Raw genomic sequence first — 23580 nt, 5'->3', positions numbered from 1 at the left:
CTATCCCAGTGTCGCCACAAGACCTATCTGTGTCGGTGCGACGTAAAGCCAATTCTAATAATAAACATGTACCCGTATGACTCAGGCGGTTACACGGTTAGTTTTAACACGCGCAATCACGGTCTGAGAAATATGTTTTCATTTGAACGTGTATATACGCCTCCCAGTTATCTCCCCTTTCTTCCCATATTTCTGAATCTCTGCTGCAACTAACAACATTCATAAAGTATCTAATCTCTTTAGTTGGAAAACACAAAAATCCGCTGTAAGGAAGAAACGTTTTCTACGCTAGGCCACATAAAGCTTTAAACTATATGAATAAGTACTCCTAATTAGGCTATTAGCATGCAGATGACAGAAAACAGTTCCATGTCCATTTTGAGCTACCTATGGGTTCACAATATGTCAATAGATGTCGTCATTGTGTCACGGTTTCTCACGAGTTTCTAATGCATAATTAAATTATTAAATGTTTATCAAATAATGTTTATTCCTCTATAAGAACACAGGGACACACTCTAAATGAATTAAATTCATCGACAAGCGTTGTACTTTCTTGAAATATGACGCCTATGACAAAGTGGTTGAAACATTATTATTATTATTGTTTTTGTTATTTGCTTTACGTCGCACCGACACAGATAGGTCTTATGGCGACGATGGGACAGGGAAGGGCTAGGAGTGCGAAGGAAGCGGCCGTGGCCTTAATACAGATTATACTAAGGATACGAAAGGTACACAGTGTATATGCAGTGATACACGAAATAATTATGAAAATAGAATATGTGGTGAAATACTTCTATAATCTTGAGAGCCATGTAATGTATTTGCAGTGATATATGAGTACAAAAACAGCATAAATGGTGGCATCCGCTCGTAATTTATTATGAAGTGACAACTGTTGTAGAGGATAGGGATAGAGCTTTGTGAAATGCGCAGCTTTTTTTCACTATATGCTTTACGTCGCACCGACACAAATAGGTCTTATGGCGACGATGGGATAGGAAAGGGAGGATACTGTTCCACAATGTTCTGAACTTTTAGCTTTGGAGCTCCACGAGAACATTTCGCAAACAGAAGTTACGCAGTAGGTTAGCGCATCTTTCATGGCGAGATATAATCCTGTAGACGGTTACCCAGACCTTCCGAGGTTGATGGAAACCCTCTGGTTTATCCTGAGGCGTAGTAGGTTATGACACACTGGTGAGGCGCTGGAGAGCCGTACTTGCTTCCAGGCTTGAACCAGATTGAAGTTGTCTGCTATGTTCCTGGCGGTCTAAGAGATGGATATCTAAGGCGTAGCCTCCTGGTGACAACCTCCATGGATTGGTATTCTATTACACTATACCTCATTGCATGATTCAGCTGCGTATCATCTAGTTTGGTGTAGTTATACCGGTAAGGTGTGTTGCACAGCAGAGAAAAGAAACTAAAATCTGAAGATCATAAGGTAGAGCCACTGTTCGCACACAATAGAATCATTTTAGCGTATGAATTGTATACCCAGAACTCACACAGTTTATGCTCTCATAGAGCAAAGTTGGCATGAAAACAGAGGAATCAGAGTCTAAGCAGACCTTGTAGGATACCATCTACGACCTGCACACAATTTTACTTGGTTTCTCTTCATACACTGTCATCCTTTGGACAAACCAGTGCCCAGCTACTCCTATTTCATATGTCCTGCCTGGCGTTTATCTCTTTATTTAAATTTAAATGGGTAGCCCTGAAGTCGGTTTTCCGTGGTTTCGCATTTTCACACCAGGGAAATGCTGGAGTTGCACCTTAATTAAGGCCACGGCCGATTCCTTCTCATTCTCGGGCCTTTCCAATCCCATCGTCACCATATAATCTGTGTCGGTGCGAGGTAAAGCAAATAGTAAAATAAAAATAATAATTCATTTTTATGTGTAAGCATGAATGGACGACAACCATTCTGGATAAAATCTTGTAGGACACTGGAAACTTTAAGACTAAAACTGAACGTTTTGTTTAAAACACAAGTTTATTTGAATTCTTCGCTATAAATTATATCGAAAATTACCTTACGTGTGTTTATTTGTGGTTCTTAAATAATATCTGAAATTCTGGATCCCAGGATGAATTGTCAGCGTACTGGCGTAGGTCCCCGGGTTCATTTAAAGGCTGGATCGGGGATGTCTACCACGTTTGGTTTATTCTCCTAGCTCGGAGACCGAATGCTTGTGATAAACTTAATACCTCTTCCCCTACACGCAACATATCAGCCTACTAACCACCAGGGAAACATGCTACATTAACTGCACGTAGGGATGGCTTCTGGGACGGCATCTGGCATCCGTAAAACAGGGCTTAATTCACATTAGTGCCGATCCCAAATAACTGGGAAAAGGCTAGGAAAGTAGACGAATCCCTTAGCTCCTATATCTGAACTGTGATTCACATGAACTGATAACAAATGTACAAAAACATGAACATAGAGGAGGTCTCACGACAGATCTCTCGCGTGGGCACATCTCTACGTCTCCACAATTTCTCTTATTTTTTCGGCCGGGTGACGACACATCTTTACTCCGCACTCCGCCGACCGTAAACAAACATATCGGCTGGCACCAAGTAGGAAGTCGGCCTCCCCACCATGTATTATACCTGTATAGTCCGTGATGTTGACTTTGCAATCTCCGACGAGGGCATCGCAAGCTCGGCGTTCATAGTGCCGCACGACTCTACGACGGAACCTCACCATCACCCGATGTACTTTTGTATATTGCCTCTGTAGATGCCTACTTCAACATCAAGGATAATGGTGCGCTCATCCAACATCGCCCTCATCGTGTATAATGTACTCCTCCCAACGTCCTAGCGCAGCTCATGGACAACGCACCTGCTACACCCGCTTCGCCCATCGCCACTCCTCCACTTCCATCCCCGTCACCACCCCCCACCTTCGGCCTCTAGTTACACCACCCCTGTTACTGCCATTACTACTACCACCACCACCACCACCACCACTACCACCTCTGCGCAGACCTCCCCCAACACTCCTATTACCGCCACAACGATGTCCCGTCTTTCCCCCTTTATGATGTCTTCTCTCCCCATCCCTCCGACCCCTGATCTACCACATCCCCAGAGCACATCTCATCAAGCTACCTGCCGAGGGAACTACTACTCCTGATACTCCTGGAAGCATGTTTCGTCCACCATCGACGCCACCGCCTTCTGACCGTAATATCCTGCATAGCTGCGTCGTTCGCGGCGTGGAACCAAGTATACCAGCTAACGTCATCGCCCAGGAACTCCGCCAGGCAGGACTGCCCGTGCGAAGAGCGTTTCGCATCCATAAAGTCGACGGCCCGACCTTCTTAGTCAGACTCCATCTTCCAACTTCCGAAGACGCTCTACGTCTCATTGACAACGGGATGAACCTCTATGACCGGCACCATCGAGTTGAACCATCTCGTTCGCCTCCCCAAACCTCGCCCCGAAATACCACACCTCGTCGCCGTCCCTGACCTGCCCCTCCTCCTCAATCACCTAGTCCACATATCCGACGTTATCCACACTCACCCCGTTACTTTTTGCCACCATCGCCAACCTCTCACCTCCTCAGACTCCTACTCACTTCTCTTGTTAACTTCTCCTTCTATCACATCTTTGCACTTCATCTTATCCCTTGCAACCTTGGTTAAACCTTCCCTTCTTTGCATCTATGCTATACATGTATTTGTAAACCTGTCCATAAAGCACTAAGTAAACCTACACATCCTTTATTCTCATCTCCTTAACTTATTCATACCGCATTTTACCCATTTCCCTCTTCTCTCAATTCTTCCCAACCTCGTCTAATCTCCTGCCCAGAGAGAGGGCGTTACCCTTTAGATGGCCCGTCCCACACCTTCAGGGTAGGGAATGAAAACATTAAAGAAATGAAAAATTTAAAAAAAAGTAAAAAAACGCGAAGACAACCGTAAGTTTCTTGGCATATAACAATTCAAAAATATTTCCAGAAGATATTTCAACACTTACAATATTTAGACAATAATTTGTTTTCTGTATTTATACGACGTTAATACAAGGCCCAAGCAAAACATTTTAGACAATAATGCCTTATTCTGGAGTGTAGATAATTAAATGGTAGTGCAAAATTTATTACAGATATTAAAAACAAGCAATATCACCAAAATTATTATGTTCATTTATTTTTCAGTAAATGTTTTAACTATATTCATAGAGAAACCTTTCAAGACCTTATAGGTATTTATAGGTTTATAGGTTTAAAGGTTATTTGCTTTACGTCCTACTAACTACTTTTACGGTTTTTGGAGACTCCGAGGTGCCGGAATTTAGTCCCTTTATAGGTTAAATTCAATTGTTTTATTTCCCAAAGTCTTTATTTCATAATAATTTCAATTTAATAGGTTGAATTTTCGAAAACCCGTAGATGCTGTTTAAATTTGTCAAGTCATATCCTGGTTCGGGGCTTGAACCCCACTGACACCCCCAATCCCTGGGTACGGCCTTATTATTTTTAAAAATTACTTATCAGTATGACTAACCCTCGAACAACCGCATTCCCGGTTCACGTTATTTTCGACGACCCTGTATATGTGCCAAGTGCTAAACTTTCGCCCTTCATATCTATTTTCGTAAGGGCGCAAACATTTTGAAAATACTACTTTAGGAACATCCAGGGAAGCTACACGCTCCCTTTCCATCGACTCTCTGGCGACAGGAAGCAGCATGTTTTCAAATTTTTGGAGTGTAATGTGGGGACTGGTAATTTTCCGGTATGCGGCGGTCTGTCCAGTTGAATCTTGAATATTGATTGGTCTGCGAGTTTGCCTCGTGCAAACGGTGCTATCTGCTTGGACACTCATGTTCTCCGTCGTCTCCGCTCTACTTCCTGGAAAGCGGAGTTGATGGAAATTCCCTTTATTGTGCCGGGCTGAGGGGCTCAGGCGGTTGAGACGCTGGATTTCTGACCTCAACTTGGCAGGTTCGATCCTGGCTCAGTCCGGTGGTATTTGAAGGTGCCCAAATACGTCAGCCTCATGTCGGTAGATTTACTGGCACGTAAAAGAAATCCTGCGGGACTAATTTTCGGCACCTCGGCGTCTCCGAAAACCATAAAAGTAGTTAGTGGGACGTAAAGCAAATGATATTATTATTATTATTATTATTATTATTATTATTATTATTATTATTATTATTATTATTATTATTATTATTATTATTGTACCGGGTGGTACACCTCCACGCCGCTAATTCAAACTTTGCGCCAGTTGAAACTCCTCTGCTGGAGGAAGCCTGAACTTTAACTACTGGGTTAATTCTCAAGTTTATCAGAAGATGTCACTACTAGTAAATTTTGAAGCGTTCTGAACTGTGTCGTTTTCGATGCATTTTTGTTTTCTCTGTAGCAAGAAGTGCGAACATTCTCTTCTAGATGGCACCTCTTATGAACTACAATTGTGCACTCTAGTGCGAAGTGTAGGAACCTTTTTTGAAGAAATTTAGTATTTATAAGTTTGTTCTTTATTAAATTTCTTTCCGCCATTGTTTAAGTTGGCAACGTTAACCCTTTCTTTCCGCCAGTTTTGAAATTGGCCAATTATAAATTTCTGTAATTAATTTTCCACCAATCCTGGTTTTCTTCTTCAGTTTTGACATGTAATCTTTTGGCCGTCGAATAAAAAGCTTGTGGGCGGGTGTTCTTATTCTTGAAAGGTCTCGAATGTTCCACGAGGGTATATAAACTGCTGATTTTTGGGTCTCCGGGCTACTTCAGTAACATCTATCATAGTGTAAATTATGTAGCAGGGGGCGGGAAGCGCCTCTTTCGTCGGGCAGCAGTTCTTCAATAAGGTAATGGCCTTTTAATAACTTATTTTCTTGCTAGCTCAGCAGTTTAACTCTCGGGGCAGGTTCGATACCTTTTACCATGTAACTTTCCTCTAAAATATAAAAGACACTTGGTATAGATTCTATCTCTTTAAACTACATATTGGGATAGAGAGTGCTTAACCCTCTCGAGCTCCCACTCCTATTGCTTTGAGGTGAACTTATTTTCACAACCGTTTCTTCCCTTCCTAATGTAATATAATTTTTTTTAAATATAAGTCACCTCTGTAGTATGGGATTAGCCCTTGCATAAGCGGCCTAGAGCCGAATAGGTTTTAGTAAAGTATATTCGGAGTGCCAGTTTCGCCTCCACTCAAGTTTGTATTTTGGGGCCTTGTAATTTTCCTGTTTATTTACTAAGTCGGCCTCAGTAGGTTGGGTATTTTTACCCCTGTGTTTATGTCCTTAGAGGACAGCTTGAAGGTGGAATTTGGTGTGGCCTTTGATAGGCTGGAACTTTGAGAGCGGGTTGCTCTTCCAAAAAAAAAAAATTGTTTCTGTGTGCCTCGAGGAGGCTTTTACTATGTAATTGGGAGCAAGTGCTCTTGAGCATGATTGGGGTCTTCTGCCCCTTGGTTGACTCTTGTATACGGGTAAAGTTGGGCTTATAGCTCAAGAATTGTGTGTCTGGCTCTCGGAGCCCAAATCCTGTAACTACTGTAATTGTACATTCTCGATTTGTTGCTAGGCTACTAAGTACCTGTTATATTTGTTATTTCTTGATCTTGAAAAGAAAATATAACCTTGTTAAATTTTGAATTAACTTTAATTTCGTAGATTGAGACCTATTCATCCCAGCACCTTCCTTCACCTCTAACTACCACGGATAACTGCGTAACAATTATTATTATTATTATTATTATTATTATTATTATTATTATTATTATTATTATTATTATTATTATTATTATTATTATTATTATTATTAGTCCGTCTCTGTGGTGTAGTGGTTAGCGTGATTAGCTGCCACCCCCGGAGGTCCGGGTTCGATTCCCGGCTCTGCCACGAAATTTGAAAAGTGGTACGAGGGCTGGAACGGGGTCCACTCAGCCTCGGGAGATCAACTGAGTAGAGGTGGGTTCGATTCCCACCTCAGCCATCCTGGAAGTGATTTTCCGTGGTTTCCCACTTCTCCTCCAGGCAAATGCCGGGATGGTACCTAACTTAAGGCCACGGCCGCTTCCTTCCCTCTTCCTTGTCTATCCCTTCCAATCTTCCCCATCCCCCGTAAGGCCCCTGTTCAGCATAGCAGGTGAGGTCGCCTGGGCGAGGTACTGGTCATACTCCCCAGTTGTATCCCCCGACCAAGAGTCTGAAGCTCCAGGACACTGCCCTTGAGGCGGTAGAGGTGGGATCCCTCGCTGAGTCCGAGGGAAAAACCGAACCTGGAGGGTAAACAGATGATGATGATGATGATGATGATGAACAAGAATCAAACCAGGACAAATCCTCGGAGGAGATTTAAAGTGTACAAACATTAGAAGGAAGAGCCGACTAACCTCCCAACAAATGGCTTTAGGGATGAATGGTTATTATTGTTATTATTATTATTATTATTATTATTATTAACAAATACATCACCGTTAGGAAATACCCCGGTAGCAATGATCACGTATGTTACCGAGCTCGATAGCTGTAGTCGCTTAAGTGCGACCAGTATCCAGTATTCGGGAGATAGTAGGTTCGAACCCCACTGCCGGCAGCCCTAAAAATTGTTTTCCGTGGTTTCCCATTTTTACACCAGGCAAATGCTGGAGCTGTACCTTAATTAAGGCCACGGCCGCTTCCTTCCCACTCCTAGAACTTCTCTGTCCCATCGTCGCCATAAGACCTATCTGTGTCGGTGCAACGTAAGGCAACTAGCAAAAAAAAAAAAAGATAATAAAGTTAAAACATAATTACCCAACAACAACAGCAAATACTACTACTAGTACTACTACTACTACTACTACTACTACTACTACTACTACTACTACTACAAGAGTACAACAAGCAACTCCAGCGAAATAAATTATAACAAGAAATACTACGGATTCACACACAACTTAAGTATTTCCAGTGCTTAGCACTACCGCTTACAGTACTATGGGTTGAGCTTACTACTAGCTTAACATTACAACACCGTCATATACAAATTCACACGTACCTCAAGTATTTCAAAATGTTACATTATAGACGCAAGTGTGATAAACAGATATAACCCCTCAATATTACAGTAAAATTAACAATCTCAGGAAAGAGCTTACATGACCTCCAACTTTAAACAAGGATACTGCGCTCCCAATTACTTACAACCTTCTCAAGGCAACACTACACCGAAAATTTTACAAATTTGTGGCCTCTCTAGGCCCGACCTACAATTTACAATTTAATGCAGGGGTATCTAGTAGCCAAATTACTGGTCCTTCGTGGAAAAGAAGAACAGGTTAAATTACTGGCCCGAGCACAAAATGTATGGAGGCGTACACTTGCTCTCCTAGAAAATAATTGGGCTCGCGGCCCGATGACGCAGAGGCTAATCCCAAGCTACTGAGATGAGTAGAATGAAGGCTAATTTAATGCTTTACAGAAAAGAGAAACAGATACAAAATCGTAGTCACCTCAAGATAAATTGAAGGGGAACTCGAGAGGGTAACGCACTCTCTATCCCCGATTTACAGTTAAAGACTTTTATGAAGTTTACGTTAGAAAAGAAGGATATTACATTTAAGAAATGAGATGGTTACATACTTAAAGTTTAGAACCTTCCCCTCGGATAACTTGGCGGAGATAGCTACAGAGAGAGAAAACTGGTGGCCATTACCTGGGCTGGTGTACTGCCTGGCGACGATCGATAAGACAAGGTAGCTTGAAAAAGCCGCCGTTTATATACCCGAGGGGATGGCTCGACAAGGTTCTGGACTAAATCCGGACACACCCTCCCATTTTTATTGGCCGAATAAAAAGGTACAAAAAGCCTATTATTGGCTGAAAATTAACTACAGAAAATTTGTGATTGGCCAGATTCAAAAGCTGGCGGAATGAGAAAGAAGTGTTGCAAACCTTGAAATATAGAAATAAATGAAAGTTAGTTTAGTTGTGAAAACATATAAACACAAAAATTATTTAAATCACTAATTCTTCTACCTTGCACTAGAGTGCATTACCTCAGTTTCTAGTAATGCCATCTATGGAGAAAGTTCAAACTTCTTGACGTAAACCAAAACAAAACAAATAAATTCAGTCAGTTTCGGCAACTTCAAAATTCAAAATAACACATTACTCAATAATTGAATGGTGACATCTTCTGGTCAATGTCCCAACTCCATGCATTAGTTGTTTCACGTTTTGTATGATAGATAGAATTCCTTAAGGCGCTTGTTTTAAATGTGCGGGATTGAGGTGTACCGCCCGGTACAATTATTGTTATGACTTGTGAAGTACATCCATTTATTATTATTATTATTATTATTATTATTATTATTATTATTATTATTATTATTATTATTATTATACCGGAAGGAACACCTCAACTCTGCGCATTCAAAATAAGCGCCTTAACGAACTCCTCTATCGAACATAGTGGAAACTAATACAACAGCAGAAGATGTCACCACCGAAATATTATGCAATTTTGATATTGTGCAGTTTCCTAAACTGACTGAATTTCTCCTGATTTTGTTTTGATATTCATCAAGAAGTTGGGACATTTTTCTACAGATGACACCACTAAAAATTATGATCATGCACTCTGGTGCAAAGTGAAAGAAATTATAATTTAAAGAGGTTTTGTATTTCTAGGTTTTTGTAACTGATTGATGTTCATTTAGTTTTGGGTTGGTAATATTTCCTTTTTATTTCCTCCCGTTTTAAATCTAGCCAATCACTAATTTCTGTAATTAACTTTCCTCCTAAAGCAGGCTGTTGTTCGATTTTGAGCGTTACTTCTGAACTCAACCAATAAAATTGAGAAGGTGTGGCTAGCTTAGTCTGGAATGATCTCGAACCTTCCCTGAGGGTTTATAAACTGCGGAGTTTCACGTTTATTGGCCAATTGATCGTCGTCTATCTGAGTGTGTGTCTCAAGCAGGAGGCGGGCGGCCTCTTTCGTCGGCAACCAGAACATCTATAAGGTAAAGGCAACATAAACTACATCTTTCTAGTTGTAGCTACCTCCGGAGATTATATCCAAGGGGAAGGTGCGAATCTTTAACCATGTAACCTACGTTTCTAAAATCTAACGTTCTTCCGGCTAATGGAAGAATTTCATAAAATCTTTAACTGTAAATCGGGGATAGAGAGTGATGTACCCTCCCGAGCACCCGTTCATCTTGGTTTGAGGTGACTACGTATTGTAACTTTTTCTTCTGTAAGGTGTTAAAGCAATTTCTATACGAGTCACCTCAGTAGTTTGGAGATGGCCCCTGTTTCATCGGCCTAGAGCTCTTTAGGTGTTTAAGTGTTCATTATCGTGGAGCGCAGTGTGCGACTCCATTCATTTTGTGTTAGGGCCGGTTATCTAACCTGTTCTGTTTTCATGAAGGCCCCATAGGTTGGTTATTAAATACCCCTGTAAAAATAAGTTCGATTAGTAAATGGTGGTTTGGGAGGCAAGAGATTGATGTAATGTTCCCGTGAGTAGGCAGTGAGGAAACCGAGAGCCTGTTAGCCCTTTTTCAAGTTTTGTAATTGTAAAGAGTGTCTCTGGAAGGCGACATATTGTAATTTGGAGCAAGCGCTCTTTGAATTAGGGGATTTCTGCCCTTGACTAAATTTGTTTTCAGTTTGAATGGTAAATTTGAGGTGGGAGCTCAGGAATTCTAAAACGAGGGTCTTGAATCCCTAAATCTGTCACGTTCACTAATCTTGTATTTTCCTTGACTTGTTTTATGATTGTCATTGTACCTGATGTTTTATTATTATGAAAAATTGTTAACTTTGAAGTTCTGAAAATATAACTTTCAGTTTAAGTTTTAAATTAATTTTGATATTGGAGTTAGACCCATTCAAGCCCGCACCTTCTTTCATCATCTCTGCGTTCCAAAGGTACGCCGGAACAATTATTATTATTATTATTATTATTATTATTATTATTATTATTATTATTATTATTATTATTATTATTATTATTTACGTAATCGGATGATCGTATTGTGTGTGAGGTTGTCATGAAACATGTGCTGTACATAAATATTTACATGAGTTCAGTTAATGTAAATACCTGTAAATTAATATCATAAAATTTATTCTTACCTGTAGACTATATTTAATTTGTAATCCACTACGATATTTTGAATCTCACTGTAACTTCCAGAAAGACACTAAATGATGGTAAACTATTCTGTACATTATAGTCTATGTATTAGGCACTCTAGAATTTTCAAGAAGGTATTTTTTGTAATGTAGCTTTCTAGAAGCCTGGGCAGGCACATATATAAGGAGATGGTCTTGATGGTAACGACGAGTTATTGTTCAGTAGAGTTATGGTGTAGCAAGAATATACTTATGACCCCGTGGTTGCAGTCTAAATATTGAAGCGATAGGCAGTTGTTTAAAATGGCGGCTTTGTTGATGTTCTCGGAGTGAAGTGTTTTGTGATACTGCAATTAAGGTTATGTGTGTGTTAATTTGTAAATAGATGTGAATAAATAACTGTACCAACTGTTGATACGTTACTATGAATTACAACAACGACAACAACAACAACGAGTACAACAAGTATTTTCATGGAAAGAAAATGTTACAAGAACTACTATAGTTTAACATTCTAAATCCAGCATCATCCAGCCAACGTGCTGGCCTTTTGTCCAGGAGGTCGGGGGGTTCGATTCGCGGCCGCGTCGGGGATTTTAACCTTCATTGGTTAATTCCTACGGTTCAGGGGCTGCATGTGTGAGCCCTCTTCATCATTAAAATTCATCATAGGTAAGGCCCCATCCTCAGAGAAGCATATGTCGCCTATATGGTGGGAACTCGAAAGACCGCACCAGGCCCCTTCGAAGGCCACGCGTCATTATTATACCACCCAACGAGGTCGTGTTCTATTCAGGCACTGCCTAGTACACTGCCGACAAATCTGCCTATTACTTTTACAACACTAATGTTCTTCCTGATTAACTTGAACTTACTCCCCTGTCTTCAACTCAATACAGTACTTACTTGAGTTAGACCATAAACCTGTCCTACTCGCTCTAGATGGCCCCCATCAGCACATCCCAGATACTATCCCGCTACACGCTCGCCTTATCGACTGGCAACTTCATCGCAGTACCCTGATCGAAGCCATATCGGGCAATCTCGGCATTCATTCAGCCGAGAACGTAGACCTCCAAGCGGAAGTAATTACGACGGCCATCAGGAATACAGCTGAAACTTCCAACGTAGGACCGCCTACCCGGAAGCCAGTGAAGAGCTTCCTCCCCTCTGAGGTACTCCAGCTACTCATAATTAAGAACAGAGTTCGAGCCGTGTGGACGAACACCAGAGACCTACGTTAGAAGGCGCTCTGGAACAGACAATGGCGCAACCTTCGAACCTAACTTGAACAGCATCGTAGAGCTATATTCCAGTCGAAATTATCTTAATGAAGTGCAACAGACGGTTACGTCTATCTCATGGTTCGCAGGTTTAGTGGTCAAAGGACAGCATACCGGCGTTACACAGACAGAGAAGATTAAACTACACTGATGAGGAAAAGGCTGACGTAATGATGGACACGTTAGAATCAACGTGTTCTCCTAATGCCGAACCTGCGAATAATTAGAGCTGGGACAGATACAACGCAACCGTTTTACTGAAACCGTTTCGGGAACACACCCGTTGTTGAATGAAACCGTTGCAAGAAAGTAACAGTTTGCAGTTTCAGTGACGCTCTGTTGTTGCTTTCTTCACCAGCACAATTTCATAACAGGTAAATAAGAAAAGCGTCGTTCGCATGTGTTGCATTTTTCCAATGTAATAGAATAACTAACAGATCAGGTAGGCCATTCTGGAGATCTGCTCTGCTATTGGCTGATGCGCCTGACGTCACCGAGAGCGAGAATACAGTGCTACACAAGATTCAGTGGCTTGAATGTTGCAAGGTACAGTTAGCCGAGTATTATTTTAGTTAATCTTATTAGTTATTCTGATTACACTCTACTCAGTCATGAAATACAGAAGTAGTATTTACATGCCGTAACACTTATCATTATTTTAAATTGATACGAAACCATACGACTTCAAATCCTTCTCTGTAATGACAAAGACACTTTTACAACGGCTCGGCCTGTGGAACGCTGGCCTTCTAAGCCCAACTTAGCAGGTTTGATCCTGGCTCAGTTTGGTGGTATTTGAAGATGCTAAAATACGTCAAACTAGTGTCGGTCGATTTACTGGTACGTTAAAGAACTCCTGCGGGACAAAATTACTGAGTCTCCGAAAACACGTTACCTGATCGAATCCAAATTTTAACACAATATACAATGCAATGCTTTTATACGTTGTTTATCAATTTCAGGATGTTATATTTCCATGGAAGAAATGTATTATCAATGTTTAAAAAGACAATTTTTGTTTGGCTCAGGGTGGTTGGAAAATTGTGTTCTTTGTTGCATTGCTGTATGCCCGAAATACGAAAATTAATTTACTTCTTTTATATCAGTTTGTACTGGATAGAATGATGTGGATCACTGGTGTCCGGTACGGGAAAAGTCGTGAGAGGTTGCCGCGGTTGACCAGGGTTGATGCACTACCTCATTTCTATCCATATCGGTCAGAGTAGGTTATTTAGCAACAGTTTTATAAAACAGTTGTCTGCGCTCAAATATTTCGGCGACAATCGTTGTCTAACAGTAATGTTTTTGCCCAGCACTATGAACGAGCACTTCATAGACGAGATGAAGGAAAATCTGCTTGAAGCGGACGATCACCCACCCACCTATGGAATTCAAATTCGTTACTCCTGCTGAAGTCATGCCACATAATATTAAAATACTGAAAAAAATGGAAAACCTAGGACTTGAACGGATGATTATTGATACGTCTCCTGAGTTAGAATTCACAATTTTGCACGGGAATGACTCAGTCCATTGTTATTGTGATGAACGATCTATAATCTAAGTATGTTTTCGTGCGGTTGAGAGCATTAGAGATCGAGAGTGTGAGCTCTTCTCAGCTGACATAGCGAGTTGCCTCGGAGTACAGACTGTTCCGAAACTGTCAGCACTTAGCCGACGTAGCGGCAGGTGGTTGCTGTGTTAACCAGGAGCTCACTGCGAAGTCTCTTCGGCCGGCGGCATTTTAATTTGAAATCCCGGTATAATTCTATTGATTTTACTTGTTCAGTAACTAATTTACCTATCCTACATAGCACGTTTTTAGATTTCGGTAAGTTAGGCGTATCATTGGATTACACGACCGAAGATCTACTTATTTCCATAGCAACGTTTTACTTCAGCGATAAAACTTCAGAATCATTTATAATACCACATTCGATGTCGCCACTCCTACACTTAGAACTGTTTTACTACAGATTCCGACGCCGCATTTAGGGTTCAACATCCTGAATCACTATACATAAGTTCCTATTTTATAATTTCCTTCACTGTGATTTCATACACTAGTTTGCTTGGAATTTAAACGGTAGTGCCGGAATAAGAAAGTTCAAAACCTTCCAGATAGTGTTTACAGTTACGTAAGTTACCTGAGACAGCAGCGATGCATAGTGCCAGAAGTATTCCAATTCTTGTCATCTTGGAGGCAGAATTACGAAGCTGCTCGAATTTCGTTCATTATTTATACAGCGTTCTATCTTATGTAACTTGTTGTTTAAAAAGCTCTCGGAGCGTTTCTAACCATGGTACTTCAAACTTATCAAGAAAGATGGAGTATTGTATAACGTGCAAAGATAGCATGTACTCGTTTCAAACAAAGATATTTACATTTCTGTTAGATATAATCACGTCGCTGAAGGGCCTGCTTAAGTTGACAATCAATAAATGTCTCTAGATTGCGCTCATTAAAACAAATACCGCACTTTTCGAGCCGAATTCTGCAAACATAACAATCTTCATCTTTTACAGGATTGTCAATGGCTGTGGTATGTTGATAGTGACATAGGAACGGGAGTAACTCAGTACAGTGACCGCAAATCTAGCTGGGTAACATGCCTTTGCCGGCGAGACCTAGTGTTAACAGTGCACTATGTCTTATGGTATGGGCTAGAGCAATTTAGTTACTTTCAATGATAAGTCTCGGTCTTATCCTTGGCTTTGACAATGTGAAAGTGACTGAGGTAAGAGCGATGTTAGCAGTGCCATTCCTTATGAAGCCAGTCCGTGCTATAAATGGTGTGAAAATATTGCTCAAAGGGTCGGCTGGTTCATGTATTTTAGTGGACTTGGCAGACTGCTATGTAATAGCAACATCTAACTCAGTGAGTGAAGCAATGGGAAACTACTTCACCCTTCATTTCTATAGTCCACCTCTTCAGTGATGCTTAGGCCTTTAATGACAGCCAATGGCGGAGCTGTTGAGGAACCAACCAACCTGCAGGCTGAGGGTTGAACAAACACACACACACACACAACGTTACCAACATACCTTATTTCGAGCGAGATTTGGATGGATATTAGTGCTCGGCAAACAAGTTGTTTTTAGAAGACGTTTGCAAAATAACTGTTATTCAAATACCGAAAAATTCCCGTACCACAGGATATTACGTAATACTTGACCGGCTGACTACCAGCGAAGTGTCAGCTAATGACTTGAACGTGTTTAGGACAGGGCAATCCTCATCACTTGGAAGAATGGGAATGGTCGTATTTGTGTCTTTAATATGAGCTTAAAGAATACTAACCCGAGCGAGTGGCTGCGTGGTTGGGATCATGTACACTGACTGACAGAGCAAATGCGACACCAAGAAGGAGTGGTCAGAACTTTATGCCAATTGCAGGGTAGACTGACGTCACTGAGGTATGCTCATGATGTGAAATGCGCCGCTGTGCTGCGCACGTAGCGAACGATAAATGGGACACGGCGTTGGCGAATGGCCCACTTCGTACCGTGATTTCTCAGCCGACAGTCATTGTAGAACGTGTTGTCGTGTGCCACAGGACACGTGTATAGCTAAGAATGCCAGGCCGCCCTCAACGGAGGCATTTCCAGCAGACAGACGACTTTACGAGGGGTATGGTGATCGGGCTGAGAAGGGCAGGTTGGGCGCTTCGTCAAATCGCAGCCGATACCCATAGGGATGTGTCCACGGTGCAGCGCCTGTGGCGAAGATGGTTGGCGCAGGGACATGTGGCACGTGCGAGGGGTCCAGGCGCAGCCCGAGTGACGTCAGCACGCGAGGATCGGCGCATCCGCCGCCAAGCGGTGGCAGCCCCGCACACCACGTCAACTGCCATTCTTCAGCATGTGCAAGACACCCTGGCTGTTCCAATATCGACCAGAACAATTTCCCGTCGATTGGTTGAAGGAGGCCTGCACTCCCGGCGTCCGCTCAGAAGACTACCATTGACTCCACAGCATAGACGTGCACGCCTGGCATGGTGCCGAGCTAGAGCGCCTTGGATGAGGGAATGGCGGAACGTCGTGTTCTCCGATGAGTCACGCTTCTGTTCTGTCAGTGATAGTCACCGCAGACGAGTGTGGCGTCGGCGTGGAGAAAGGTCAAATCCGGCAGTAACTGTGGAGCGCCCTACCGCTAGACAACGCGGCATCATGGTTTGGGGCGCTATTGCGTATGATTCCACGTCACCTCTAATGCGTATTCAAGGCACGTTAAATGCCCACCGCTACGTGCAGCATGTGCTGCGGCCGGTGGCACTCCCGTACCTTCAGGGGCTGCCCAATGCTCTGTTTCAGCAGGATAATGCCCGCCCACGCACTGCTCGCATCTCCCAACAGGCTCTACGAGGTGTACAGATGCTTCCGTGGCCAGCGTACTCTCCGGATCTCTCACCAATCGAACACGTGTGGGATCTCATTGGACGCCGTTTGCAAACTCTGCCCCAGCCTCGTACGGACGACCAACTGTTGCAAATGGTTGACAGAGAATGGAGAACCATCCCTCAGGACACCATCCGCACTCTTATTGACTCTGTACCTCGACGTTTTTCTGCGTGCATCGCCGCTCGCGGTGGTCCTACATCCTACTGAGTCGATGCCGTGCGCATTGTGTAACCTGCATATCGGTTTGAAATAAACATCAATTATTCGTCCGTGCCGTCTCTGTTTTTTCCCCAACTTTCATCCCTTTCGAACCACTCCTCCTTGGTGTTGCATTTGCTCTGTCAGTCAGTGTAGCTGTTGGCTTGCATAGCGGGTTTGAACCCCACTGTCGGCAGCCCTGAACATGGTTTCCGCGGTTTATCATTTTCACACCAGGAAAATGGAATAGCGTATGGCTTTTAGGTCACGGTCTTTATCGTTATCTTGAAACCTTTGAAGAACATTTAGATCATCTTAAGTAAGTTCGAAATCGCCTTCCTAAGGCCGGGTTGATAGTTAAATAATCTAAGGTAGGTTTTGCTAAGCCTTCCATGCCTTTCTCTAGGGCATATAGTGTCGCCCGAAGGAGTTTCAATAGACCATTCTAGAACGCAGGGTATTCGTGACTTCAAGCCTCATAAGGATGTTAAAGGAATTGCTAGGTTCATCGGCATGGTGAATTTCTTCAGGAAATGTATTCCCAAATTCGCTAATAGGGTGGCTCCCTAAACCTACTTCGTAGGAAAGGTGTCAAGTTTGAATGGGGGCCATCGCAGCAAGCTGCATTCGAAGATTTTAAGTTAGCTCTCTGTAACACCCCAGTCTTAGCTATGCCAGATTTCTCTAAGAAATTCATAGTTCAAACCGATGCCTCATTATCTGCTGTTGCTGCTGTCCTCCTTCAAGAAACCGAACTCGGAAGGCGGCATATTCCCTATGCGTCTAGGACCTTATCGGCTCAAGAAGCCAAGTACTCCATCCATGAATTAGAAGGACTCGCAGTCCTGTTTGCTTTGGAGAAGTTCCGCCTGCACCTGGAACATTTTAAGTTTCAGCTAGAAACGTACAATCGGGCTTTATGTTGGGTTTTAGCGAGGCCCCGTCGTACAGGACGTATCGCTCGTTGGGATATCAGTATTTCGGCTTTTCAGTTTGACGTGTGACACCTTAGGGCATCAGAGAATGTGGTCGCGGATGGGCTAAGCCGCACGTTTCCCGGTGGCGTTGAGTCCATTGAGCAGGAAGAAAGTTCGTCTCCTTCTATTTCCATACCTTCTTGTGTTGGTGCGATTTTGACTGATGCCCTTATGTTATTCCGTTCCGCAGTTCCGTGGTTCTAATCCTGGTTACAGAATGTAGTTGACAAAAGCGGAGACACAGAGATTTTCTCCGGGTACTCCGGTTTTCTCTGCCATCTTTCATCCCAGCAACACTCTCGAATGTTATTTATTCTGCTAGTTATTAATCATTGCGCAGCTAAAAGCCTGCACCCGGGGGTTTGAACCCTACTGTTTTTAGCTCTAAAGATAGATTTCCGCTGTTTCCTATTTTCAATACTGTCATACCATTATAATTAATTGAGAAACAAATTTCTAAATAATAATAACAACGAATAGTCTTCCCTCAGAGAAGGCCTAATGGTGGTCTGTTTTATTTAACACCCTTGTAGGTGACTTGCATGCCGTGTTGAAGTTGACTCAACCAGTACGCTAACGATTTCGCCTAAAAACCCTATGTTAGCAACCGTTTTCAACCGTGTTCAGAACTTAACTGCGGTCAGCACGACGGACGATATTCTTTGATTTCTAGACCGGAGTCGCTATCTCACTATCAGAGGTTAAGCAGTCCTATAAATGCTGCAACCATTCCGGGGCTGTGCAGCGGGGCAAATGTTATAGGAGAGAGGATTTGCCATGCTGACCCCATGACACCTCGTAATCTGCAGGCCTTCGGAGATTGTGCAACGGCTACTTAGTGGGCCAAGGCCATTCAAGGGGTAAAGTGCTATGGAGTTTGGTAATGGGATTTACAACGCGCAGGTCGCCAACGGGTCAGGTTGTGATGTTTGGAACATCACAGCATGTACACAATTTTCGAACTTTTGCAATTAATTGGAAATATGTATATATTTAATTAGTGGCAGGTCATTTTTAATTATTATGCTTATACATAGGATTTTTAGTTATCCATTTCACATCATCATCACATTCCTATGTATCAAGGCTCTAACGTATTCTGAACGAATGACTTCTTGAGTAAAGTCTTACATCACTCATATTAATAGCTTGCAGTAAATTTCCAGTAGCCGAGGTCAAGTGCCCCGACTGACCATGTTATTTTTAATCCTTTATCAGGAAAAAGACGTCATTAAGCTTGCAAGAGTCCTTACCCCTTCCATATTCTGAAGAGACAGTTAAAGCCTTGTTAACGCCTACTTTTCGAAGTTCGCTGCATGACGCTTTGATTGCCCGGGAAAGTTCAACCCATATGAATGGACGTTATGGAACAAGATGATGGATATACAACGATGGATAGGAGAGGGGATGGTACATTAGATCTTACTGGACCGTGTGATATGGTATATGGAGGGAGATTTTGGAGCCTATATACATCCACGACAAGAGCTGGAGAGGGTGTAATTCTAGTCAATTCTAATGTATTCTATCATTACATCGGAAGAGGGCTGTGCGTCTTAACATCGGAGAAGGTCTTAACTGCTGAAGATCTTAACTTAGTTCACTTCGCATCTGAACAGAGCACTACTCAAAATTACTGTCACCGAGTCCTGATTACCTGAGAGTTAAAGTCAACGAGAGGCCGGTTTTGACTGGTATAGGACAGGAGAAATTTTGTTATGTATTTAGTTATGCTACAATTCTGCAATACGAAAGAATACAAGACGTGTATTCTGTCCATGAACGTAACCTAAGTTGGTTTTGCTATTGGATTTTTTTTATTGGCTTTACGTCGCACCGACACAGATAGGTCTTATGGCGGCGATGGGATAGGAAAGGCCTAGGAGTTGGGAGGAAGCGGCCGTGGCCTTAATTGAGGCACAACTCCAGCATTTGCCTGGTGTGAAAATGGGAAACCACGGAAAACCATCTTCAGGGCTGCCGACCGTGGGATTCGGACCCACTATCTTCCGGATGCAAACTCAAAGCCGCGCGCCTCTAAACGTATGGCCATCTCGTCCGGAGCTATTGACATTAGGACTCATTACACCTTTATGTAAGGTGTACTGTAGGAAGTGTTAAAGTCAGGAAAGTCATTGTTCAATTAGTGAGCTATGCACGAATCAGAAATAGGACTGGTACTTACAGCGAGAGATGACGACGTCAGCACGAGAGGTCCATCAAACATCAGCTGCTACATAGATCGTGTCCAGATAACAGTTCAGTTTATTCAATTTATTTCATTCAATCTTTCTTTTGATCCGTAAATTCAGAGTTCGTAAATACGCCGTCACGTTTTTCAATCTTAATAAATAGTTATCTAATTGGTTATTGCAGAAATTATTATTAACGATCCTTAATTACCAAGTTAGAGTGCACTTACTGGTTAGTGTTCCGTCACCCCACTTCTGTGCGAGAGTGGGTACGCCACAAGGTCTCGGGGTTTAATTCCCTGGGCAGGCCAGGATATCCGATAGAGAGGTAATCGAAATTGAACAGTGTCAGAATCGAATAACAATATAACAGGTAGTCATACTGTTAATTTTATAGTTTTAACATTTTTTCGATAACACCGCGGTGCAAATGTGATAATTATTTAAATCTAATTCTCATTGCAGTATGAAATGGGTACTGTAAGTGAAAAGTAGTGTACTTGCATGTATATGCTGAATCATACATCCGGTCTAGCGTGTGCAGGCAGACGTGTAACTGTTTATTACAAAAATACATGTATATTTCTAATTTATGAGTAAGGTAAGGTAAGGTAATAACAGACTATGTATGCTCTAAGCACGATATTGTGCCATCTTGCTCTTAGTAGAGGGCACAGCTCAATGATTTTCCGGTCTACTGTAACAGGATGGAACCTGCACAGATTGCTTATGCACTGACGACATGTTTAGTTCGATAAGAAGAGGTCACGCTATGACGTCGTCGGATGGGGACGTAAAGCCTTGAGCAAAATGGCAACGACGCACTGCACCATGCTCGCGAGTTTAATATCATAACAATGACGTAAGTATATTTGCAACAAAACAGGTAATAGATGTTATTAATGTATAGTTAACATGTAATGATAAATGATTTAGTCTGATCCTCTCATCCGTTATTCTTTGCAAACTAGACCGGGGATTGATATCAGATAGCTCTTTAATTGTGTTAATAACAATATTATGATTTTTGTTTTGTTCGAAAACCGTAAAATTAGATGTAAATTATTGTTCATTACATTATTCATTTTACCTTCCTTGCGTTATAAAGGGCATCCGGAGGAGGAGGCACAGCACAATGCTTTTCCGGTCCTCTGTAACAGGATTGATTGTCGACATTTCTATTCTTGTTCAGGTTGGTTCGATTCCATGCAATCATCGTCTGCCTGCGTGTCAATTTCTATTGTTTTGTTTAATGAACAGGATACCGCGCCCTCCTCCAACTTTTTCTGTTCAGAACACGAGGGAATGTATGTTGACTATTCAAATCTTTACTAAAAGATAACAACAGACCATGTATGTTCTAAACACGAAAAATCGTTGCTCCTGGTAGAGGGCACAGCACAATGCATTTTCCGGTCCTCTGTAACAGGATTGACTGTCGACATGTTTAGTCTTGTTCAGGTTCGGTAAGGAGGGGAGGTTACGCGTCGGATAGAGACGTAAAGCCTTGCGAAAAATGGCGACTGGAATTCCGCGCGGGAGGAGGAGGGAAGGGGCATCTGATAGTAAAACTAGGTCAACATCGCTGTTTACACTTCTTTTTATAGATTTTGTAGTTCTATAAGAAAAAAGGAAAATGTGTTATTACTTATATTTACATGACAAACAGTTCTACTTGTAACAGGTAGACAATTGTTGTTGTTATTGTCGTTGTAGTGTAAAACTATACATCGTATCTACCTAAGTGTACAAGTTAATATTAAAACATCTACTATGTTTATGTGTGATCTTTGTAGTGTGATTGTTTCAAGACGACATAAAGCTGTAAAGCATAACTTCGGAATATATGTATGCAAACAATATACTGCTACATTCAACAGCCGTAATAATCTCACACGACATGTGAATTCTAAACACATTTTGTTTAAGTAATCTGCCAATAGAAGGCATAGAAACTTTGACAAAATGTCGAAAGCGCGATGTAAAGAAACACGATGGAAACGATATGACATCGTCTCAGCCTACTACAAGTTCTGTTACTATCCTCACACCACCCGATAAGGAGAAGCAAGAAGAGGAGATGCATGAGAAATAAGAAGAAAAAGAATAACTCAATGTTTCTTTTCCATCAGAGCTTTCTTATTCTACTTAATTTCTATGCCAACTACACGGTCTGTTGCTATGCAAACATCTCAAGAAGAAAAGCAAAATGCGGTAGTAGAAGATAAAGAAAAATAAGATTTTACCGCTTCTTTGCTGTCACACTCTGTTAAGTTTTTATCTATTATTGACATTGCAGAAGCACATATTACATTAAAACAAGTTTTTCCGTTTCCTAAGCATCAACTGTCTACATGTATTTACAATTTTAACAGCAAAACTCTGTTACCCTATGCAGATTACGATTACAACTCCTAAGATGCTGGTTACACAGTGTATGAACGAGAGATTCAAGAAATAGAGAAAGGATTACGCCGTAGGGGTATTATTGTGTAATAGCTCTTTAAGTGAATACACACATGAGTTACAACAACGAACTCATTGCACCTACCGTTGTAGACGGTGACATCACATGTACAAATGGGATAAAAAAACCATAGCAGTTTGTATAATTTTGTAAATAATTATACAATAAATATTTTATTAATTTTTAAATGTTCCACTTGTTGCATTCCCTTTGCCTCCTTCTACCTTTTGAAAAGGCTTGAGTTTACTAGAGAGTAACAAAGCTATGAGCAGACCTCTCACTAACACAGGCGCACAACTAAGTAGTCTGTCGGATGAGGACATGGCCCCTCCAAAATGGCTTCTGGAAGGGTATCTGACCGTACAACTGGACCAAGATACCGACTGTATAGTTAGGCCCCTCTCAAAATGGCAGTGGGGAGGGAGTGGTGGGAGGGATATCTATCCATAAAACTGGGTCCAAGGTTCGCCAGTCGATGCGCGCGCACCGACTATCGTAAAATTTCGAGATAAGTTTACATTTTCTTCTACCAGAGCGCGCAACTATTACCAATCGATGCGCACGCATAGAATATCGTAAAATTTCGAAATGAGTTTACATTTTCTTCTACCAGTGCGCGCACCTATTACCAGTCGATGCGCGCACATCGACTATTGTAAAATTTCGAGATGAGTTTACATTTTTTCTACCAGAGCGCGCAACTATTACCAGTCGATGCGCGCGCATCGACTATCGCGAAATTTCGAGATGAGTTTATATTTTATTCTACCAGAGAGCGCAACAATCGCCGTCGATGCGCGCGCATGGCTAAATCCCGTCATGATAAAAGCTGCGAGGTTATGATCGTTCACTTTTCAAAATTCCGCGCCTCATACCTGTTAGAAGTACGTGGCTATGTCCCGTCAAGATGACAGCAGTGAGGGTAGCCACGTTATTTTATTCAAAT

At 41.9% G+C, this 23580-nt stretch overlaps 1 protein-coding gene across 1 annotated transcript in view; it reads right to left on the bottom strand.

Annotated features, from left to right (window-relative positions):
- Nucleotides 1-2811, bottom strand: part of LOC136874437 (retinoid-inducible serine carboxypeptidase-like) — a 130312-nt gene extending 127501 nt beyond the window's left edge. Inside the window, exon 1 of the mRNA XM_068227802.1 lies at nt 2729-2811. Coding sequence (XP_068083903.1) covers nt 2729-2811 — 83 coding nt within the window. The remainder of the gene's footprint in view (nt 1-2728) is intronic.
- Between the last annotated feature and the right edge of the window lie 20769 nt (nt 2812-23580).

The sequence above is a fragment of the Anabrus simplex genome, chromosome 5 (assembly GCF_040414725.1).
Source record: "Anabrus simplex isolate iqAnaSimp1 chromosome 5, ASM4041472v1, whole genome shotgun sequence".
Lineage (NCBI taxonomy): Eukaryota > Metazoa > Arthropoda > Insecta > Orthoptera > Tettigoniidae > Anabrus > Anabrus simplex.
The sequence above is the reverse complement of the archived record's forward strand: the minus strand, read 5'-3'. Positions and strand labels throughout refer to the sequence as shown.